The sequence below is a fragment of the Penicillium waksmanii genome, assembly GCF_028829765.1.
Source record: "Penicillium waksmanii strain IBT 27052 chromosome Unknown utg000005l:1.0-5232799.0:1.0-5237142.0, whole genome shotgun sequence".
In the NCBI taxonomy this organism is placed as follows: Eukaryota; Fungi; Ascomycota; class Eurotiomycetes; order Eurotiales; family Aspergillaceae; genus Penicillium; species Penicillium waksmanii.
The window spans coordinates 2,042,169-2,064,767 of record NW_026643252.1 but is presented as its reverse complement, the minus strand read 5'-3'; the positions used below and the strand labels follow the sequence as shown (position 1 = coordinate 2,064,767).

General features: G+C 48.3%; 8 protein-coding genes across 8 annotated transcripts; 3 read left to right on the top strand and 5 right to left on the bottom strand.

The window, feature by feature from the left end:
* Positions 1-138: 138 nt before the first annotated feature.
* N7481_005670 (T6SS phospholipase effector Tle1-like catalytic domain-containing protein) lies at positions 139-2,118 on the bottom strand (the record flags this gene model as incomplete). Its single annotated transcript, XM_057264889.1, has 2 exons — positions 139-1,325; positions 1,377-2,118. The coding sequence occupies 2 exons, from the start codon at positions 2,116-2,118 to the stop codon at positions 139-141; spliced, it is 1,929 nt and encodes a 642-aa protein (XP_057122609.1).
* A 691-nt stretch (positions 2,119-2,809) lies between these two features.
* Positions 2,810-4,173, bottom strand: N7481_005669 (uncharacterized protein; the record flags this gene model as incomplete). The annotated part of the gene is made up of 5 exons (XM_057264888.1): positions 2,810-3,210; positions 3,271-3,335; positions 3,391-3,782; positions 3,852-3,959; positions 4,012-4,173. The coding sequence occupies 5 exons, from the start codon at positions 4,171-4,173 to the stop codon at positions 2,810-2,812; spliced, it is 1,128 nt and encodes a 375-aa protein (XP_057122608.1).
* A 1,082-nt stretch (positions 4,174-5,255) lies between these two features.
* N7481_005668 (glycoside hydrolase family 75 protein) lies at positions 5,256-6,638 on the bottom strand (the record flags this gene model as incomplete). Its single annotated transcript, XM_057264887.1, has 7 exons — positions 5,256-5,329; positions 5,388-5,498; positions 5,553-5,789; positions 5,843-5,991; positions 6,044-6,180; positions 6,250-6,315; positions 6,372-6,638. 7 exons carry the CDS (start codon positions 6,636-6,638, stop codon positions 5,256-5,258), a joined length of 1,041 nt encoding a protein of 346 aa, XP_057122607.1.
* A 731-nt stretch (positions 6,639-7,369) lies between these two features.
* Positions 7,370-8,009, top strand: N7481_005667 (mitochondrial 54S ribosomal bL33m domain-containing protein; the record flags this gene model as incomplete). Its single annotated transcript, XM_057264886.1, has 2 exons — positions 7,370-7,411; positions 7,644-8,009. 2 exons carry the CDS (start codon positions 7,370-7,372, stop codon positions 8,007-8,009), a joined length of 408 nt encoding a protein of 135 aa, XP_057122606.1.
* A 735-nt stretch (positions 8,010-8,744) lies between these two features.
* Positions 8,745-12,058, bottom strand: N7481_005666 (uncharacterized protein; the record flags this gene model as incomplete). The annotated part of the gene is made up of 6 exons (XM_057264885.1): positions 8,745-8,779; positions 8,844-9,669; positions 9,719-9,769; positions 9,817-10,537; positions 10,602-11,672; positions 11,751-12,058. 6 exons carry the CDS (start codon positions 12,056-12,058, stop codon positions 8,745-8,747), a joined length of 3,012 nt encoding a protein of 1,003 aa, XP_057122605.1.
* Positions 12,059-12,387: 329 nt separating this feature from the next.
* Positions 12,388-13,784, bottom strand: N7481_005665 (uncharacterized protein; the record flags this gene model as incomplete). The annotated part of the gene is made up of 3 exons (XM_057264884.1): positions 12,388-13,029; positions 13,225-13,557; positions 13,671-13,784. 3 exons carry the CDS (start codon positions 13,782-13,784, stop codon positions 12,388-12,390), a joined length of 1,089 nt encoding a protein of 362 aa, XP_057122604.1.
* An 890-nt stretch (positions 13,785-14,674) lies between these two features.
* On the top strand, positions 14,675-17,078 carry N7481_005664 (tetratricopeptide repeat protein; the record flags this gene model as incomplete). Its single annotated transcript, XM_057264883.1, has 7 exons — positions 14,675-14,711; positions 14,769-15,021; positions 15,104-15,655; positions 15,709-15,955; positions 16,369-16,652; positions 16,714-16,899; positions 16,958-17,078. The coding sequence occupies 7 exons, from the start codon at positions 14,675-14,677 to the stop codon at positions 17,076-17,078; spliced, it is 1,680 nt and encodes a 559-aa protein (XP_057122603.1).
* A 2,646-nt stretch (positions 17,079-19,724) lies between these two features.
* On the top strand, positions 19,725-21,762 carry N7481_005663 (serine/threonine-protein kinase; the record flags this gene model as incomplete). The annotated part of the gene is made up of 8 exons (XM_057264882.1): positions 19,725-19,767; positions 19,846-19,968; positions 20,033-20,144; positions 20,196-20,400; positions 20,483-20,638; positions 20,695-21,179; positions 21,239-21,544; positions 21,600-21,762. The coding sequence occupies 8 exons, from the start codon at positions 19,725-19,727 to the stop codon at positions 21,760-21,762; spliced, it is 1,593 nt and encodes a 530-aa protein (XP_057122602.1).
* Positions 21,763-22,599: the final 837 nt, after the last annotated feature.

Genomic DNA, 22,599 nt, shown 5'->3' with positions numbered 1-22,599 from the left:
TCACAAAGGTCTTGGACTCGATGGTGTGCGACTGGGAAAACCCCTGCTGAAGATCACAATCGAAGCTTGTGGTATGACTATAGCTTGCTCCAGGATTGTTGATTGGACTAATCGTAGTTTTCCCCCCAGGGCTCAGTCTCAATCATTGGCTTGAGCCCCCCCGTCGGTGAAGGTCTCGCCTAATGGCTGCTCAACTGGCTCCTTTTTCGCACGAGGTCCCAGAGGCCGGCGAACCGTCCGCACACCTGTTTTCAGCCGATCATCTAGGTCATCAACATAATCATAGGCTTTATCTCCAGCTATGGCAAGTCGCTCATAGGAATCGAGTCCGCCCAGTTTCCACTCAGGAAGGGGTCGCTTGGAGGAACCGATGTCATATTCGAAGAATGGATTCCCTCGAGCGTCGACCATTTCCCGACGAGAATATCTCATGCTCGGACTTAAGTCGATTGGTTTGTAGATGGGGTGTTTGCCGTCCTCTTGGTTCATCTTTCTGAATTGTTCGACTCGGAAGTTGACAACCGGATGAATGAACTCGAATGTGTCTCCTAGAGGCTTGCCATCTTCTGCGATATCATACGCGCCCGGCGTACGCTTCTTGCTTCCATTTGCCCAGTACATAGGGGTAAAGCTGTCTTCCATCTCTCCCACCCCCCAGCCATAAACGCGACGTTTCTTGTAAGCCGGTTCGTTGGTGGGTGTGAGAGGGTGGGTGATAGCAGAAACTGTTGACTTGGCATGGCGCCATGCCCAATTTCCCCAGGACTCTGTCTTTTGGACCGTTATTCTGGCATCATATTCATCCAATATTTGGTTCAATTGGACATATTTCTCCTCTCGTTGGTTCTGCTCATCGATAATGAAGCTCTCATCGACAGAAAGAAACTCGTCAACCTGGTCCAACATCCAAGAGAAGACAATATTGGACATTTCTTCCATATCACCCTTGTTGGCAAGAGTTTCGCTAGAGCCCCCACCAACATTGATGTGATAGCCAGGGAACCAAACCTGCTTAAGGGTTGGGTGTAACTCAACTCGGTTTTGGAATTTCACTCGCCTGCGAGAGGCCTTATTCCAGGCCCTGGCAGCTTGATTAACTTCGTGTGCAGCGTCGTTCACATCCTGATCGGTGGCCTTTCCACAGGCCTTGAGGTCTTTAGCTTGTTTTAAAAGCCTCCAGTATTTCTTCTCGGCTAGGGTCTCCTCTTGTTTTCTGGCCTTAACTTCCTCCAGTGTTGCGGTTTTATTAGACAAATACCAAACTGCCGGGGAAAAGGCATTGCGATGTTCATCCAGTGCTAATGCTTGGAACGCATTTTTGATATCTGAATTATAATATCAGCACATAATCTGATATTCAGAATGGGGATTCATACTAGGTGAAAGTCCAACGTTATGCCAGCCATCATTCGAGGGAAGTTTGATGCCCAGGACTTCCGGCATCCCCAAAGACCCAACAGTGTCGTAGACACCGACCACCTCCACTTCTCTGGAGCCCTCCTGGGCCCAATCACCTTGCGGAGGCTTTTGGTAAACAAACTCTCCTTTCGCCCCTTGGTGTTCGTCCGCTTTCCCCCACCTCCAATCAAACCATTCGTCGCTGCGATGGAATCGCTTTCCAGGCTTGATGTTTTTGTAAACAGCCCAAAGATCCGGAAACTTATTCAAGTCACGCTTGTGGCAAATTCCAATATCTGAAATTAAACCAGCAATTGTCCGGGCGGTATAAGCACCGCGGGAAAAGCCAAAGCACATGATTTTATCACCAGGGTTATAGTTCAGGACACAGAAGTTATATGCCTCGATGACATTTCCTTCTAGACCTTTACCAATAGCACCTTCGATAGCGTCTCCCATGGGGAGTGCAGTAGTTCCAACACCCGAGTCATACCACACAATCTGTTGCCATTTGTCGCCATTCTCGTCGGTGCCGATGCTATTCAGAGAGCGACAAAGTCTGGTGACGTTGGAAGGGACACTTTTCTTCCCAGAGACCGCCGATTGCCATGTACCATCGCAGCAGATGATGATACGCTTCCGAATTGGAGGAAGCTTGGTATCCTTTCTTTGTCGGAGAATGTAGTCCTCCCCGAGGAGCTCACAGGAAGTTGAATTCATTTGAGATATGATTAATGGAGAATAAAACCCCAGAAAAAAGGAAACAAGATGAGAAACTGCTATTGAGAAAAAGGGGTGACTTGAGATAGAAATTGCTCTATTTATACAAATGCAGCTATACGAGGACTTCAGAGCCCTCATACTCATGCAAGTAATCGTTTCCCTTTGAATCATCCTCTTTGAATACCGTGTGCATGAAGCGATTCAGGCCCCGCCCCAAACTCGGGCAAATCCTAGCGCGGCGATAGGCTATCCAGCAGCGCTGATTCGATTTTAGGGGGCTCAGCTACCCCGCAATTTTACTTTTTCTTCAGCTGCTGAGGCGAGCGGTCACGCCTCGTAGCGTCAGCTCGGCTTGAGCTGCTCACTGGTCAAAAATGGCCCAAGTGTCTGGCCCCAGCGTCTGTGCTCCACGGACACGAACACCTTCACGCCGCGGACGGGATGATGCAGAAATAGCCGATCGCGTGGAAAGACACTCTCAATCCTGTCAGAGACCGAATCATGTACTGGATAGATTCCTACATCCTTAAGACAATGGTGGCATCGGCTACGCCATCCTCCCATGGGAAGAACGGGTAATCTCTTCTGTCGAACCCAGAACACATTTCCAGATTTGTCACTTGAATGACACGTCGCTAAAAGAGAACCCTGAATGTTGCGAGCTTCTTGATTATTGCATAGTTCTAAATTATATTTTTCGCTCAGAAACGACTTGATCAAAGGTTTGTTGGACGGTGACCCGGTTTGGATTGATGATCGGACTCGGGTCAACATAAAGGGCCTCCTGACTGCTGTTGTCGTCGTCGAAGGCGTTCGACCTTGGCGATGAAACAGTATTCACAATACCTTTACCGGCGTCAATATCTGGTCTCCAATAGCTGGGGTTGCTGAGGGAATTCAGTTCATGGCTGTGCGGTTTTGAGAGGGTGTATTTTCGAGAGCTTGTCCGGCCACTGTGCGCATTTCGTCCATAAGACAAGCTGCTGTCTAAGAGCCAGCGGAAGAGTGGTCGTAAAGTCATCAAGCTCCCAGCAGTAATTCCAAGTCCCGTTTCAATCACTGACCAAACAGCAATTTGATAGGTGGAGTCTGTTGTGAAACCTTAATTAGCGTATGTCGGTGATCACCGTGTCTGCTCGTGTGACTTACAGAGGAAATCGGTGTCAGCATAGTGATGTAGGAAGGGAAGTCTAATAATAACTGCCACGCTGGCACTGGATGAATAAGTTAGTAAGGGCCCATTCTATGTTTTCGACATAGGTCACTCACACAGCTCCCAGACTTAGAATACCTCCAACCGCAATCTTTGTTCTATGATTCATTTGGAGGTTCCAAACTAGAAAGACCGGTAGTATACCAAGGGCCAGATCGCACACTATCGTGACAGAGCTGTAAAAGTATGCAATGGCGAGTAGAGTGTTGATCGATGTACAAGTCCCAGAATGTGTCAGATCCACTTGATTCCAAAAGTAGGAAATCGGTTTGCAGTCGAAAAGTAGCACAAGCCAAAACATGAGACCGATGGCAATAACAGTGGATATCATTACCCAGACAAAGATCCGGTGAGTTTTCTTAACGGCCAGGCGAAGCAGCGCAACGCCGATAGAAATCTTGGCCAGAGAAGTTGCCCATAGATAAAACATTTGATTAAGCCACCAAAACTGATAATTGAAGTCAGAGCTATGATGCATACTTGCGAAGAATGATTTTCAGGAATAGGGCCCGCCTACCAATAGCGCTTTTTTTAGTGTCACCATGCTCTTAAAATCCTCATTTTTATGGCCAATTCCATTATCTGCTCCGATCATACAGGATACGGTCAACGTGATAAATAGACCCTGTGGACTTGTTAGTTGGTTACACAAGCACGATCAAATCAGAGCTAATTACCAATGCAACCACCATAAGACCGTCATCCCATCCAAACGCCCGAACCACATAAGACCGAACAAGGCATCTCATGGCGACCGCTATGACAGAGACCGCCAGCATCACTGCGGAAGCGGCAAATATCGCCATGCTATGGCCCACCAGGGGCATTTCTTTGGTCATTCTGTCCGTGTTCTGGGTTTCGCTTGACAGCGTAGTGCTTTCAGGTTCGTCAATCGCTGGATCTTGGAACCATAGGATATCCCATAGGCTCGAAGTAATGCATACTCGGGATGAAGAGTTTGGGAAAGCAAGATTTTTCGCATTCCCAGGACATCGTGGCGATCCATTGAGATTTCACGATGAACGGCAGGGGCCGGGGTTGCCGAGGTCGCAGACAATGAGCCGCTTGAACCACTGAGTGGGGTTAAGGGGGGCCGTTTCATTTGAACTGAGATCGATTAGGTTAACGAGGGCGATGAATGGAGGGATTCAGGGCAAGCTCCACACACTACAGGTTCCACCATCCCGGGAAAGGCATAGATTCGCGGCGGCTAAGAACATCGGGGGGGATTTTTCCCCAGTCAGAGAAACGTGGTTCGCCAGCCTACCGAGATTCTGGAACTATTTTAGCTAGAGCTGCTGGGCACTCCCTTGACGCAGGAGGATTGTGGAGTCGTGTCAGCGGGAAGTGATTTCTGCCGAGAAGGGACGGCATCACGATGCATATTTCAGTTAGACGAGATCTAGAGCCGCCCCCAAACTGTGGCGCTCACATGATTGAAACTGCCGGTGTCAATCCGATTGTTTTACCATGTTTTGCTCGGCATTTAGCGTAATTGCGCTCCTGCCGATTGGGAATCTTACTATTACCCCATGCAGCACTATACAGGGGCCTACTACAGTGGTGCAAAAGTTTGAAACCCCTGGTTGGCTTGCTCTTGTCTCCGCCTTCTAATCGCGAACAAGTAGCTACCCAAGATGGAATAGATTGGCCAATTCATTCCATCTTAGATAGCTACTAGTCTTCCATTAGAAGGCGGTCGATAATGGTGGGCAATAGGAGGGTTGAAACTTTTGCAACGCCACTGTACCTAATTGATACAAGGTTAGAGCTTTGGCTCAACTGACGTGACTCCACTTAAATTGACCGAGAAGCCGGAAAATTTTACTAATATTGCTAGTAGTATACTCGTACGTTGGTGGGCATTGGCTTCGAATAGTCAGAATAGGGATTACCCAATGCAGAAATTTCTAGCTACACCTTAAGGACTCGCACATTTCCCGCCAGTACAAACCATGTCGTCCGAGCAGTCGTCACTAGAAGAGCATGCTGCGCCTAACGATGTAAAATATTAGTCTTTGGAGAAAAAACTTCGACGTGACTGATGTCCTACCCGCGCAGTGACCGGTCCAGGAGCAAGAACCGTTACTAGGCCCCGATGCACATTTTCCGTTCGTGCAGGCCAGATCCCCTGAACAGTCATCAGAGGAAGAGCAAGAGGCGCCTACGGACTTGGTCAGCAATGTTGAGAAAGCCCATCGAAAAGAACAGTTTTTACCTGCGCAGTGGCCAGGCCATGAACATGAGCCAGTGGGCCCGGCTCCCGCTGAGGTCGTAGTAGTGGTGCTGGTGGTGCTGGTGGTGCTGCTGGAATCACCCGGGCCTAGATCCAAATTTTTCACAAGCGCAGTGATGAGGTTGTCTCCCATGGAGCGTAAGGTGCTAAAGTTAGTAATGTAGTTCTTATTGAGAGCGCTACTAGGGAGAACCGCATCATTTCCAGTGAAGAGAATATCTTGCGGGGTTAGCATCGCTTCTCAGAAAGACCGTTGGCTGAACTGAACTTACAGGTAACATCGGCATTCCCATGACCGCTGTTCCCGTTAAGATTCTCACCTGGGAAGCAAGTTCGTGCCATTAGCCACGATGCTTCCCCAATGACTTCCGGGTCATCACCATCGGAGTCCCCATAAATGCCATAAAACATCTTGTTGTCACTATCGAACACTTAGAATCAATCTCCTAGAGGACGGGGACTTTACTACAAACCAGATTACGGCAGCAACATTATTGCCGGATAGATCACTTCTATAAGTAGTTCCAAATGTATCAGGAATCACAATAAACGGAACTTCGTAAGCCGCGAGGGCGCCGAAGTTAGTCTCGGACTGCCCATCTGGGTTTCCCTATGCCATTTAATCAGCAATATTCATCACACGGCATGGTAATACTGGCTGAAAGAAAGTAAACTTTACCTTGCACTTGTAGTCGAGGCCATCGCAATCCACATCCATATCGGCGACCCACACAAAAGCTGCGCCCTGTGATCAAAAGCATTGATTAGCGGCATGGAATTTGTAAAACACAGGCTACTTACTGTGCTAAAACCTGTCCAGTCCTTATGAATGGTGACTTTCTTAGCGCCGTTGTCCGCATTAATGGGATAAGTGGCATCCTTTGCCGCTTCACTAGCCTTCGCAGCCGCACTTTGCAGTGCAGCGACTGGGACAGTCGTAGCGGCAGCGAAGTAGCTAGCAGGTGGTCCGGCAGTTGGATTGTTATATTTCGAGCCGTCCACGCTTTGTGACAAGACGGGACTTGTCAATCCTAGACAAGCTAGTAAAACCAAAATGTTGAGAGCCATCGATGTCCACCCGTAGACGATTGGGGTATTGATATTAGGAAGAAGTTTTTTTTCTTGTCAGTTGCTCAGTTGAAGTCTTGCTGACCCCTTTATATTTGTACTTCTGCTCGGAAATTATTGCTCTTCCAGAGTGGTCACCCCTTTTGTTTCATGCACCGCTCAGACCGCGGGGATACCGCGAGCCCAAACTTTAGTCGGGATATGTTCTTAGAGAACTCTTGACTAGGTACTATTCAGACCTCGGGATAAAAGTGAGCTAGGGTAGCTTGAGAGAGAAATGCGCGTGTCAGTTGAAGCAAACTTTATTCGTCCTTTGAAGGAAGTAAGCCTAGTGGGGGACTAGTTTCAGCCCACTGGCAGTCGACGCCAAATATGGAATGACGATCCCAAGGTTATCATCAACAGAATTAGGACAAATACGACTGAAAATCGTATGAACATAATTTTCTTATATAGCAGGAAAAGCAAACAAACTTTCGCTTTCTAAGGTTAAATTGGAAAACTGAAGAACCGCCCATACCCTTTGGATGCATCTGATCGAGAATTGTACTTCTACTATTACTAGTATTTCGGAAGGAAGGAAGGCAGCGAAAAGCGGCCACCTTTTGGTTACATCGTGCAGAAGACCCTGTCAGCCCATTCACAAGCCACAACTTGAAACACTAAATTAGTACGGTAATATGATTCAGAGCTTCTAAACAGAAAGCGCCCGCGAAATCAAGTACTCGCACATGCTAGGACTGGTCTCTAGTATGAAAAACCTTAAAGGTATGGTAAGTTTCAATCCGCGAAGACCGTACATGAGATATTTCAATAGTTGATTTCTCTCATTTCTCTCCTGGCTGTCTTCACTACTCTATCCTCGAGGAAGGCTTCTCTAAAAACGAGCTATTCCTGAAATGGAATGGTGTATATTGATGACTAATTCCATCACGTGATACTCGGCGGTCTGCCAAACGCTGACCTCGAATTTCCATCGCATCAAACAACCGACCAATTCCCCAGGGACGTCGAGCAAAATGGCCAAGAAAGGTGCGTCAACATAGGAATACGCCTTCCTCAATACCGCGCGACCTTACATTTCCCATCATCACCCTGAATCCCGGTGCGGCGGCGATGATGCACTTTCCATCCGCCCCGACGCCGACGAGACAAGACACTCTCCACGATGAACACCCGCTAACATACTTTCTCAATGCAGCGAAGTCTCGCACCATTGCCGTCCGGCTCATCTCCATGGCCATGACCGGCTATTATCGCACAATGATCCGCCCCCGTATCCACCGCCCCCTCTCCATGCTCAAGTACGACCCCGTCGTGAAGAAGAAGGTCCTTTTCCTCGAAGCGACGAAGGGCGGCAAGGCGAAATAAACGCAGGAAAAATCCTGCCTTCAACCGATTTACTGTTCCGATTCGCCTCTTTCTGATATCGAACTTGTCGTCCTCCACACTCGCGCGTTGTTTCGATACTTGGCTTCCTCCGATTTGGTGGTGCAGCGCGCATGCATCAATACGTCAGCTCACCGGTACTCGAATCTCTCGCACGAGCCTCCAATACCCTATACACTCGACAAAACGACGGGTCGCTACCATCTATGCGGAATAGCGGCGGTTATGGAAAGGTGACGATCGGGCTGTGTAACCTTTTTGTGTACATTATATTCTGAGAAGTGTTGACAGAAGGACCACGAAGGTCGTCCGTCTCTCCGTCGGCTCCATCTGTTCTACGGCGAACTCCTTTTTTGATGGAGCATTATGTTTGGCGTTTACGAGCGTAGCAGCTCTGGGTTTCAACTGAAGATAAAAATCAATTCCCTACTACATATATTTTCCCTCGCATTGCCTCGCCCCGACTCCTGACCTGCATAATACTGCTCCATATCATGGAGAGTATACCCTCGGAGATATGATAAAAGAAGAAACAAATCAACAAGCTGAATATCACGCTGAGGTATCTATATAGAAGGCTAATATCTGCATCCAACGAAACACAATCGAGAAGTCTTGAAACGCCTCCTTTTCGGTGAGAGGAGAAGTTTTTGTTAGCGGAATTTGGCGGTATCTTTCAAAGCACTGATCACCCTATGCCTAGTGATTCTGACGGGATCATTCTTGACTGAAGCGGGCGCTGTAGCGCTCCCCTACCCACAAATGTTAGCCAACGGTCTCCAATGAACATAAACTCAATCCCGGATTGAGCTTTACCTCTTGATCGACGCTTGCCTCGACCACGACTGGTAGTACGTTTGGACGCCTTGTTCCCACTGCTCGCTGAAACTAACCCTTTGGGACTCGTTCGCTGCTCCACCGCGGGCATATGCGTGGACTCAGCGGCCTGCTCATGCTGGATTTCGGTGCCTGAGCTGCGAACACGGCTATAGGTCCATTTGTGAACATGTTTTGTCATCTTGCTCGGGCGTTCTGCTATATCCTGCTGCACCTGCGTCAAGGTTGACCTAGCACTAGAAGTTCGCGCGGTCATTTCCCCCGGGGCTTGTGACTTGAAGTTCACTGCCTTGCGCTTGGGCTGTTCTGGAGATGGGTGAATTTTCGGTGAGGCTCCAGGTTTACTGGCCATTTCGCGAGCCGGAGCCGGAGCCGTTTTGGTCTGGATTTCTTCTGGCTCCTTCTGAGGGTTGATCGTGGACTGCTTCGCGTTCTCTATATTGAATGGCGATGAAGGACACAAATCGTCCGACATGAACAGCATCGCAAAGTCGCCTGGATCATAATAGGGCGAAGAGGCTCGTTGTGCCGAAATTTTGTCCTGAATCTCTGGAAAGGGCACAATGCCACTCACTGGCACTTGCTTCACGGGCTCGTTATCTGTATTCGAAGCCAGATTCTGCTCCAGTTCATGAACCCGTTCATGCGCCTGTCTGAGCCGTTCTTGTAGGTCATTTCTTTCCAAGCAAGACGCCGCCTCCGCCTCTTGAAAACGTTGTATCTCTGTTATTTGAGTGTTCATTCGTGTTGTGATCTCGGAGTTTGTTTCGGTCAGATGCTGGACTTGTTGCTCGGATTCGCGGAGCTGTAGCAATATTAGTACTGGGAAACGCGACAGGAGCCTTGTCCCTTACCAGTGCTACGCGCTCCTCCCGTTGGTCATCGATCATTCTCTGTGCGTTGATCTTACTTTGTCAGCAACGCATTATTGAGTGTTATTTCTCACACTTACCAAAGAGTCCTGAACTCCCTGCATTTGGCCAAGGAGTGCCCCGGCCTCATCCTTGAGCCTTTCATTTTCTCTTTCAATGGTCCCAATTTGTAGGTTGTGATGAAGCTGCATCTCATTCTTAGAGGTGATCTTCCCCTCATCTATCATCTTCCGAGCGTCTTCCTTGACAGATCTCATTTGCTCGTGCAAACAAATATTATCCGCTTCTAGTTGCATCCCGCGATGTTCTAAAGAATGATACTTTGTATTTGACTCCGCCATCGATTTTTGCAGTCTTTGATTCTCGACTTCTCGGTCGTGTAAACTCCGGCGAAGACTTTCGGCCTCAGAAGAGATGGTTTGAAGGCGAAGTTGGAGCTGGGTATTCTCGGAGAACGTTTTAGACACTTCCAACTCAAGTAGTGGGTTGTTGGGCGGGGGTTGAGACTCGAGCAATTTGCTACTGAGGCCCTTCAATTCATGCACGAGATGATTTCCACTGGCTGTCAAAGATTTCACCGAGGCATCGAGATCATTCAACACAGGAGAGAAGCCTTCCAGTGTATTACCAAGAGATCCATGAGCAGTATTGCAACGATCAAGCTGTCTAGAAAGGGTCGAATCGGAACCAAAGCTAAACTCAATCATCTTTGTGTTTGCCTCAATGCTTTGCGAAGCTTGAAGGTTCGTTCTGGCGGTCGATTCAGCATCTGCCACCAAACGCGCTGCCACCACATCGATTCTGAGCTCACCGTTAGCACTACAACCAAAAATCCAATTCTTCCTTCGAGGGTCAGTAAACTCACCGGGCGGCAACATCGTGAATGGTGTTTGTAAAGTCTTGAACATCTCTTGTTTCGGCAGAGCATCGCTCTCTCAGCTCTCGAACCGAATCCTGGCATTCTTCGAGAGAAGATCTGATTTCGGACAAAACCGCATCTCGAGTGTTGTTTGAAGTTTCAGAGATGTCCTCCAGTCCTGAGACTAGCTTCTCCAGCAACTTCGCGTGATCTTCTCTGAGGAGATTGGCCTGTCTGATCTGACTGTGAGAGTGGTTTTGAATGTATGACTCAAGTGTGTTGCTTCGCTTTTTTTCATTGGCTAGGCCGGAGATAGATTCCTTGAGCTGCTCTCTCGAGGCAAGTAGGGCTTGTTCCAGCCTCGCCACTTGCTTCTCATAGTCGACAATTTCCATTCGTTGAGCATCCATTTTGTCTTCTGCTCGCACAATTTGAAGCTTAATCTCATCGATAGAGCTGGTCAAGGAATGCCGCTCATCTTGGAGAGACGAGGTAGTCGCCTTCAATCTATCCGAGTCGAGTCGCAGGGCTTCGAAGTCGTGGCCGAGCTCATTGATAATCTGTTTGAACTTGGTGATCTTTTCCTTCCAACTGGTGACTCGGCCCTCTTGAGATTTGCGTTCGGCTTCCATACTCAGAAGCTTCTCCTCGTACACCTTTCCCTGGCCTCGAAGGCTCTGGTTTTCCCTTTTCAGCTGCACGTTGTCTATCTCCAGCTGTTGTTGCATATCCGCAGTGGCAGCTTCCTTCTCTTCGCGAATTCTGAACTTTGCAATGAGGAGCTCAAAAAGCATTTCTTCGTTGATCTGAGAAGGTTTACTCTTTTGACGAGTTTGAGTTACCCTGGAACTATCGCTCGAGCGGATCCTGGGCCCAGGGGGGTTGACTTTCCGAGCCGACGGGTCACGAATTTTGTCCCGCCTAGAATCCGGAGCAATTTCTGTCGTATCCGCGGGATTATTGTGAGCAGACTTGGGACCATATCGTGGGTGTTTGGGTAGGTTCGGTGGTAACTGATTATCGGTGCTGCTGACCAGCAATTGAGATGAATCGTCTTCGGGATGAGAGCTACTTGGACTGTAGGGTAGCCAGAACAAACGGCAGATAAGCAATCGGACTAAAATTCTAAGGATGGGAAAGAAGATTGAGGCATACCGCTCTTGATTCAAGGGTTTTAAGTTTTCAAATCCCATTGTCTTCGGGATTGAGAGGCTGGTGGCTCCAAGCGGAGGAGGGTTGATGCGTCCTGGTTTTGGCATGCCACGTAACGAGAATCCTTGGTGACGTGAGGCTGGTTTCATGAATGAGAATTCGGACAGGTCAACTCCAAAGCTCGGAGGGCGTTGCATAAGCAATGGAGCCCGTTTCTCAGCCTCGTCATTGGGGATGTCAACTCCTCCTAGGGGTTGGGACTCTAGCGAAGGGGAATCCAACCCTACTTGGGTGATTGTCTCGTCATCCATTTCTCTTTCGTTCTCTTTCCACGCTTATTCTCAAAAGATTTATGGGAGCGAGTAAAGGTGTGAGACGCGATGAAGTTTGGGAGATGTCGGAGGCTCTCTCAGTCAGAATGGTTGAACTGGTTGAAATGGCAGGCGCCAACCGCATCACCGGATGCAATGGCACATGACAATCGGCATCTACGGGAGTCTATCTTGAGGTATAGGGAGGAGTATAGGGCATTTATTCTAGGTACAAAGGTAAAGACTTGAAGGTACATGATTGAGCATTGAGTAAAATGTGATTGAATATTATCATGTACAAGTTGAACCAACGATCACCTTCACCACCTTCACCAGAAGACAATACGCCGACGACAACCACCAGAAGCATCTGCACCAGTATCACCAGTACCACCACGGTCACGTCCACGGCCACGGTCACGAGCAATAGGACGACCACCACGACCACCCTGACCCGTACCTGTACCACCTAGATTTGCACCAGGTGGAGGGTTTTCCTCAATTCGTAACTGAGGACCTCGATCTTGCCTCCACCTATGTGTGATTGGTAAGGTTGTGTCAGGAACATTTGTGAGATCGGACTTTTTTGAAGTGAGATACAGTTCTCTGTTTCCATTGGGAGAGGTAGCACTGAAAAGCACATCTCTCACCACCCTGCCACTTAGCCTTAAGCTAGGTCGACCGCTGCCTGCTTGCACAGTGGCGATCACGTTGATAAATGGCATTAAGTAGCCATCTTCAGTATTGGGGTCGGTTAAAGCTAAAGTCAGCTCAACTACTCGCCACCGTACTGTATGACTGACTGTTGAGCACTCGGCCCATCCAAGCGTTGTGGTACTACAGCGCGGATTCAGATGAAGCATTTGGTCTAAATCACCTTCAAATATCGACAGAGTATCGGCTCCAGTATCGTCTATAAAATCAAGTTTAAGCGGAATACCGCCACCGGGGGGAATTATTGCAATGTTTAACTAGAGAACACAGCGAGTCAGATGCTAGGTATAAATGTCGTCCAATATAGAATATAATCATACATAATGTTCACCGTTGTGTTAGCCGACTGCAGAATTGTCGTCGGTGCGCGAAGCCCAGTTTCCAGTGGTGTAATCTAGAATGAGAGTTAGCCATGAAATCTTTGCTTTAAATCATAGCGACCGCTAACGTACACCTTCTACCCAGAAGCCTTGACTGACTGAGTAATTCTGCCCAGCTTTTTCACATTCTTCCCAGGTGAAGTCTTTCGCTGGAGCAAGACGCTCTCCCAGCCCCCAATAGGTAACTTTACCAGGAATCCAGCTCAGCGATCCATCTATATACGCCTCAATTATAGCTAGGATGTTAGAGATCTCCTTATCCGGATCACCATTATCCTCGAGAGCTTTCTTGATATTTCTGAGAGAGTTTATACGCAGCACAACATTCCAGCCAAGCCCTGCAGGCAAGCCCTCTCTCAGTTTTGCATCTCCCTTCCGTCTGTTTTCAAAGTTCCTCAATCTTGTCTGGAAAAACTTGGGTATTATATTGTCTGCGATTCTCTCATTACATCTTCTAATTTGGCCGGCTATGTCATCGGGTCAAGGTCTGGTTCATCCAGGTTCCATCCATCCGGCACTTGCTCAGGATCTTCAATGGCCTTGGTTCCAGGTGCCCTCCATCTTGCTTGTCGTGGCCATAGCTTGGGTTGCGAGGGTTTTGGAGCCAATGGTGGGGTGAATGTGGAATCCATATCTCTGATTGAGTACGTGCCAGCCAATTGACCCGCTTGTCGTTTCCTTTTAACATGCCAAAATTCCATCACGGAGCTATCAGCTGGACGTTTATTTTCAAATTAAGGAAGCCCTTCGCCTGCCACCTTGCAGGGTTTGAAGGTTGAAGAATTGATAAATGTGAAAAAGCCCTGGAGTCAAGGTCTGTGTTTCAATGGATTCTACTGTACGTTCGTAGACAGCGACAATGGTTCATGTTTATTTTGAAACCATTCTATTATGGAATTCGAATGAGATAACTGCCTCGAAGATATAACTGAATGACCTCCGAGTACGACATTTACGCTTAGGACTATTTCAGACTCAACAAAGGTTAGACTCTATCTATTCCTTGGATGGCTTGTTACTCTTTTAGCCATTGGAATCGACCACGGTTACAGGTCCTCGAAGTTCTTTCAGTCTTTCATCAAGGCACATGGCCCCGTCAAAACCAAAACTCTAGGTTAAAAGTCACTCATAATATTACATTAACTTCTTTTGGATGTTTGAGAAGATATTTTTTCCTTCGCACCTATGAGAGTTCCTCTCATGAGTTTTCCAGCTCCTTGTGCCTAGCCATTACTTTCCATGCGGCACCCAAGCGTTTGATCGCAGTGAGGTCAGTTGGGTTCTCAGAGGTCAATGAGCCCATGGATAACACCATGGTCTTTCATCCTTTTCTCTTTGATTCGAGCTCTGTAAAGTTTCCTCGGTGGAAGTTCGAGACGTTTGTCTCAATAGTCTGCCGATACCAAATTTAAGTGCTCGTTCATACCCAAAAAGACCTCCTCCCCCCCACCCGGGCGCACAGTAATTCTTGATTTTAAAAATACGTACATCACGGAGAAATCCAGTCTGCAAGATTATCAAAATGAGCAACGAACATTCCCCGAATCAGGTTCCAATTGGTTAGTAGTATTCAAATCTCACTATTTCAGGCCGAACACCGCACCTAATTTCACAAGGATCTGCACCGAGTACCGATGAGACCCCGGCAGGTCCACGATATGAAACTGGGGCGCACCTCCTCATGTGTCCCCTCACATGTCCCCCGAGAAGCAATGATAATTTTATCAACGTGGTGGCTGAGTACCGTAGTGAGATTGACAAGTACCTCGATAGCGTAACACCGTTCCAAGACGAATTCCGAGCTGTTGTTCTGTATTCCAGCGGGGTGACAGGAAAGACTACTCTTGCCGTTCACTACGCAGTGACGAGGTCCTTCCTCATCGGAACCAGATTTCTACTTTGGGTTGACTGTAGACTTTTCTTGGACTATCGTTTACGACGATGTGACTAGTTTTGATCTGATTAAACATTATTGGCCGGATGAGACTTGCGATGGGCGAGCTATCATCACAACAAAAAGTGATGCGCTCGCTCTGGGTAGCTTTGGCAAACTCCCATCGCTGAAGCCTGAAGCATTCATACGGGTGAAGGCAATTAATATCCAACAAAAGAGTATCAATGAGACAATACGCGACCTGCTCAAAATCGAGGCTCATCTCCCTATCGGATCAACCCTCGATTATTCCAATATCGAAAGAGAAGATATTTACCGTCTCTGCAGCAGACTCAAAGGTAACATGCAAGAGATGATAATCATGGGAGCGCTCCTCGGTCGGAAGATATATATCACTGAGGCCATGAGTGATTATTTTAAAAGGTTGGCGTATCAGCCCAGTGACCACCAATCACCAGTCTGGCCTTTGGTCTTTAAGTCTCTAAATTCCAACTCTCAGAGTCTATTATCGATTACAGCCTTCCTATATGGAGAAATGGGCATCCACCTTGATTTGTTTAGAGCTCGACCGCTCCCTGAGGATATGGCTTGTTGCAAAAATGATGCGGAGTAAGTCTCGAATCCCAATCGTCGCGTTGAACTGCGGCTCACAATTTAAATAGGCTGCGAATATCACTTAAAGAACTCAGTGATCTATCTCTTATTTCTTGGATGGAAGAGCTAGATCTTATTGGAATTTCACACACCACGCAAACAAACTTCCTCAAATGGCTGGGCGAAGAAGGTGTGTCCGTCAGCTTGGAAAGAGCCACAAAGCTTCTTCATGGAATTTTTCACGAGCAAATCCGTGCCAATGTTGAGAAACAGGGCATGAGAGACTACGATGTCTTCTTCTTTTGCCTACCACATGTACGTAGTCTGAAAGATAAATTCAGAGCGGCACGACAATCGTCTCCAATGATTAAGGGCTCTCGCGAGCTTTGCGAGCTTTTAGTTGGATGCGCTCGGTAGGTTCCGGTTCCTTCCAACTTGATGAAGGTTCCTCACCAAGGAGGGAATGTCATTGCCAGAATGCTGACACTTTTTACCATAGATATATGTTACACGAATGTTTTCTTTCAGAGGTCTCGAACATGATAGAGGAGTTGGCTTTTGGGGCACCTTCCCCCGATCGGCAAAGTTCCTTGAACACGACGAATACATTATATTTAAACTGGAGAGTCCATATTCATCGTGGGGAAAAAGAAGAAGCTCTAAAAACTGCAATCAAAATACACGATGTTTATGGCTGGATTCCGACCCAAGGAGCTCAGGCATCCCAGGGATCAAGCTACCTCATGGCCCTGTCTTATATCGCGACGGGAAATTATTCAAAGGCCCTTGAATGGTTTTGGAGAGAAAGTGATGCCTGGAGGGCAAATACTTCTGTTCCCCCGGGGACAAGCCGTGATAGTCGGCCGTTGCCTCCAATGCTGATGGCCCAAGAAGGCTGGGCTTGTTTGTTACTCAATGATCTAGATTCGGCCAAGCCGCTCCTCGAGTCGGCACTTGAATACATCAAACCAGAGCATCAATATGACTCGGAAGCTACAGGCACAATAGAATTGTAAGGCTACTAGTATCAGCTACGTCCACCTCAAGATATAATCTAACATGTCTCTTCTTAGTGTCAATTTCCATCTTGCCAAGCTACGGATTCACGAAAAGAATTTCGCAGATGCGAAAGAGAAGCTGTTGACTGCACAATGTTGTATCAGGGAATATCCTTTGCAGGAGTTCTCGCAGTTCCATGCTTCATATCTATATTATCTTGCTTTGTGTGAGATGGAACTGGGAAACCTCCAACAGGCCAGGTAATTTGAAGACTGCCATTTCAGGATCTATTTTCCATTACTAATTTGAATTTCTCAGAACGTACATTGATTCTACAGCTCGCATCACACGTATCTACCAAGATGAGATGCCCATGGAGCACGCTCGTTGTCTTCATATGAGATCTCGAGCCGACAGCCACTACAGGACGAATCCGTGACCCACGAGGCCAGGCTGGCAGCTAATCACTTAATCCTCAAACATGTGCACGCAGGTGGGGATGCTGATATTAGACACATCGCGATCGAAACCGAATCTCCACTGACACGATTTGAAGATGCTCTCGCGGAGAAGATTTATTGCCTTTGGCGTTGATTCTGCTTTTGAACGATTCAAGTTGACCTTGCTATTTTCATTTGGATGTTGGAGTGCTACTAGTTAGTCGACAATATTATGTATGTTGACATTGTTTTGCAAATTGAATTAACGAGTTGGAAAAACACTACATTTACGCAATTTTCATACATAGAAATTCTCGGCATCCATAACTTCATTGTCGTTGAGAAAGGATAGATTATACATGATGGCTCCGAAGAGAATTCTTCGTTACGACGACTCGCATCGAACAAGGCGGAAATTCGGGGAAGCCCGAGCGTCCGCCCCATTCAGTGCGGGCGCGAGGCCCACCCATCAAAGCCCAGCTCGTATCAGCTCATCTTAAAAAGCTCGTATTGGACTATTTAGGCGAATTAAGATCAACGGCTACTAATCCTTTTAGCTACAGGCTTATGCGACATCATCTATATCCACCTAACCTCAATAAAGCTCCACGAATGGAAGATCAGTGGACCAGACAGTGGCAGGGAGGGGGCCAGGAAGATTGCGGTGGCAAGAATAGGACAGAGAGTACTTTTTTGCCTTCTTGGTTGAAAGGCCGATACAAGTTCTAGGCGTGGATCGGCAATGAAAGCCTCCTGTAGACCCGGTCGGTTTCTTTGATCGGAAGCTGGGTTGTCTTCAAGCATCGTACCCAACCAGCATCTGACAGCCATCGGAAGCTATGCCTCCTGACACGGGTAGGGAAGAAGAAAAAACAAGCCGAATGAAAGGAGGGCCCGCCCAGGAAAAGGGTGAAACCGTCCGGTTTGCAGCGCGAGCCACCGTTTCTTTGTCAAGAGACAGATGAAACGCCCCTCTAACGAGGATTATGCCGATAGTCGCCTGCCCCCCCTACCCCCAGTGGAGCCCTGTGTGGACGGTCTCATAACTTTAATGGGCCTCTGCCAAGAACCGGTTCTCTGCCAGGATGAGTAGCTGGTACATGGAGTGACACAGATTGAACGATTCAGCGGAACGTAGGCCCACTTAGGGGAAAAGAGGGTAGATATGATAAATATGATAAATATGATGGATACGATGGATATTAATAGAGGGTTTATCTGGTCTCCTCGGGAAGAAGATCTCGGAAGGATCGATCTGTGAATGAGATAGTACTCCGTAGATTGAGCAATATGTGCCCTAACCCGGGGCTGGAGCGATTGTTCGACGAGTGTTCCATGACCGTTGCTGTACGACCAGGACAACGATGAGCCTTGGGGGCGGTCAGCAACGTGGCGGCCACGAGAAACCAAGAGACGTAAGCATAAAAAGTATAACCTCGCGTGGCAAGGCCAGGGATTGACCGCTTCCACAGGATGCAGGTACCGGTAGCAAATGTTAGTTGGATCAATTGAGAGTGTGATGAGTCGATAGAAGGAAGCAGTGTGGCATCTTTCTTACTCGTCAGCCTTCGATCCTTCGATCCACCAATATCCCGCTATGGATTAAAGGCAATTCAACGATGGCCGGACAGGTCAGGTTCTGCAGTATCGTATCGACTGTACTCTGCATTAGCCCGGAACCCTGTATGTAGTGAGTGATCTAGAGCGTGGGCCGCAGGCAAGTCCGCTGGAGGACAAAGGGGGACAAATGTCCGATCTCTCGATGCAATCAATAAAAAAACATGAGAGCGAAAAGAGTGTACTCCGTACTCCGTACACCGTTGCGGCATCTGCGCATCTGCATCTGCAGGCTGCAGGCTGCATCTCTTGAAAAGGTCTTGCAGGGGGGGGGAGTAGAGAGCAAACTAAACTGAAATCCGTAGGGATCGCCCCGTGCCTTCCCCTTTTCTCCTTTTCCTTTTCCCTTCGCTCCTTCCTGCAAATCCGCGTGATTGGTCGTTCTGCCACCTTTTCACTTGACCGCTCGCTCCCCTTTTGCTTTCATCCCTCCGCAAACTTGCAGAAAGAGAGACAGACAGAGACAGTGTTAGAGACAAGAAGAGACACTTCGTTGCTTGAATGCCAATTCGTTTGGTTTCACTCTCGCAGCCTTTACTTTCATCTCCTCCCGTTAGTCCCAACGGCTGGCGCTCAGGTCTCTCATCGCTCTCGGACCTTGGTCCTTTTTCCTTGAATATACTTATTTCCGCTGCTGCTCTCTCCAGATCTCCTTTTTCGCCTGGGAGGTATCCTTTTGCTGGTTGCATTTCGTCGATCGATTCCGCATCACCTCCTCGACCTTTGACTTGAGGTCCGACTCTTCGTTCTCGCCCCCTCGTATCGGCATCCGCCCAACGTCATTGGACCCCCCCTCCCCCCGCGCACGCCCTGCGAACATATACAACTGCGGGACAGCATCTTCTCCTATGGAAATCGTGATCCACGCCCCATAGCTACCATCCAATTTTCCATTCTATTCCGTTGTTCCTTCAACGGTCCTACCTGACGCGAGCGATCCGTTTTTGAGCCCTTGGACAAGTGTGATGTGGCCAGGAAGCTTTATCTTACAATAATCCCTCTCCAATCCTTGCCCGAACCCCATCACCATGGGAAATTCTCAGGGAAAGCCAGTGGCTTGTAATGATGCGGGTAAGTTGACACCTATCTTACCGATGCTTCGGCCCATTCTCGGCACCGTGTCTAGCATGTGCTAACCTGCTCATCTAGTTAACCTTAACCACTTCCGCCTCCTTCGCGTGGTCGGAAAAGGTGCCTTTGGAAAGGTCCGCATTGTCGAGCGCAAAGACACCGGCTTGACGTTTGCGCTCAAGTATATCCGTAAAGAGGAAGGTGCGTTCAATTATCTCTGTCTCATCCCGTGAGTTCGCCGGAACTCGACTAATTGCGAAAATAGTGGTTCGGTCGGAGAGTGTAAGAAATATCATTCGTGAACGAAGAATGCTGGAGCATCTGAATCACCCGTTCCTTTGTAACTTGCGCTACAGTTTCCAAGATATGGAATACATGTGAGTCGCCAAGTCGAAAGATCCAGAGTCTGGTTGCTAATCGCATAACAGATATATTGTGGTTGATCTCATGAATGGCGGTGATCTTCGATTTCATATCTCGCGGAAATGTTTTACGGAAGAGGCGGTACGGTTCTGGATGGCCGAGCTTGGTTGTGCCTTGAAGTATATCCATTCTCAGGGCATCATTCATCGAGACCTGAAGCCAGACAACGTGCTCTTGGACTCCGAAGGCCATGTCCACTTGGCTGACTTTGTATGTTTAATACTTATATTCTACCCTCCCCCTCCACCTCAGTGTACTACACGGGAACGGCAACTGACTTTGTTCAACCCAGAATGTCGCGTCGGACTTTCGACCAGGCAAGCCTCTCACAAGCAAGTCTGGAACCCTGGCGTATCTCGCCCCAGAGGTGTACGAGGGTAGTGGCTACTACTTTGAAGTCGATTGGTGGTCTCTGGGTGTCACATTCTATGAATGCATCTACAACAAGGTATGCAAGTCCCCACTTGCCATTGTGACCAATCTAATTTTTTTTCCCATCACTAGCGACCATTCGAAGGCCGCAGCCAAGATACTCTGAGTGAAAATATCAAGAAAGCCCAACCGAAATACTATGTCACCAACCCCGCCGTATCGGTTCCCTGTTTACGTGCCTTGGGATCATTGATGGAACGCGACCGGAGTCGTCGAATTGGTGCTATCGGATTTGAAACCTTCACCTCCCATATGTTCTTCGCCGATATTGATTTCGCTGCCCTCGAGCGGAAGGAGATTCCTCCTGTTTTCCGGCCCTCCAGCGACAAGACAAATTTCGACGCGACATACGATTTGGAGGAATTGCTCTTAGAAGAGGCACCTTTGGAGGCGCGAGCTCGGCGACAGAAGCCTCGCGCGGAGCTTCGTGACGACGCCACTGCGAAGGAAATTCGAGATGATGAGCTGCATCGGTTGATAGAGACCATGTTCGAGCCTTTCGACTATACACTCGTAAACTTCCAAGGGAATGCTGCTGACGCGATCGCGGCTGCAACGTAAGTACTCCTAGCTGATACGAGTCGGCGAAACTTTTGCTTATATTTTTCGTCAATAGGAACCCCGAAGATATTCTTCCCATCGCCACTGCGACCACGACCGCTCACGCCCGTCACCCCTCGCATCCTGAATCCTCTATACCCCGCCCGCAGCATGAAGCGCCATTGCCCCCTTTGCCTCACAATGAGAACTTGACCACACTGAGCGAGAATCTCGATCCAAATGACCCGACCTCTCCCTACCCGCCTCCTTCTCCGTCGACTCGGGCATCTGCCTCCCCTCCCCCCCACTACTCCATCCTTCCATCGCCCATTACCTCAAGCTCGGCCGCGCGGGGCCATAAGGAAACCAAGCAAAGGAGGAGGTGTTCAAATGGTTCTGGACGAGGCTGGAAGCTGGAGTGAGCTTTCCAATCACAGCTCCCTTCCTGCAGAAGGACTTGAAGGCGACGGCAAGGGTAAAAGTTCAAACAGCGGCATGCTCTCCTTCCTCAGTCGGAAAAAGGGCCGTGACCGCAGCCCCAAGCCCACCGAACCGGGTGTACTGGGCAAAGAAGGAGCTCGACAGATCATCAGCAGCTAAGGCGTTTCTTTTGGCAATAGTACACGATCACTGCATGTCTGCTAACACTGTTTTTCTAAACCGGCCAACAGACATGTGTGATCGTGGTATCCATTGCTTCTACCCAGAAAAAGGCTTTGCGTGGCTACCTCTCCGTGTGATAACCTTGGTCCGTGGCTGGCCCGGCCCATCTGCAGCCATTTCGCGCCCCATTCTCGTGCCTGATTCAAACCAGCAGTACTGCCACGCCCGTTCTACCGCTTGACTTTTTCGGCGTTGAAGACGCGAGGTTAACTCGGTTACTCCTATACAGCAACTCTGATGGCCCATATCTGGGTCATGACCAGAGACCCCATGGGGTCCCATAACATCTTCTGCAATGATTTGCAGCAAGGGTTGCCAGTGGCACCCATTTTCGTTCTTCTAGATTCCCCGGGCTCAGCGACAATCTTATATTCTTTCCTCATTCCTTTCTTCCGATGTTTTCCTACCTTCTTTCCTACATCAAGTTTGTACCGATGGACCTTCCCATAGGCCATCAGGTAGACTGTCTGCACTGGCATCTGTTTTCATACGTTACTTTTATGTGTTACTATCCTTGGGTCTTGTATTTCGTTGGAGTTCGCATACCCTGATTGATCACGACAGTTTATAGTGTTGGCCTAGAGAGAGACTGGCGCTCGTTGCATTTGAGGGAGGACCGGTGTATTTAATGTCTGTTCAGCCATCTGGAATCGAACAGAAGGCGCATTGCAAGATGCTACCATATACAAATGTAGATAGAAAATCAAATAGCTCAAGCTGGTCCTGTCATTTATTTGACTTCACTACTCCACTCAATCTATCGACCATCTGGCC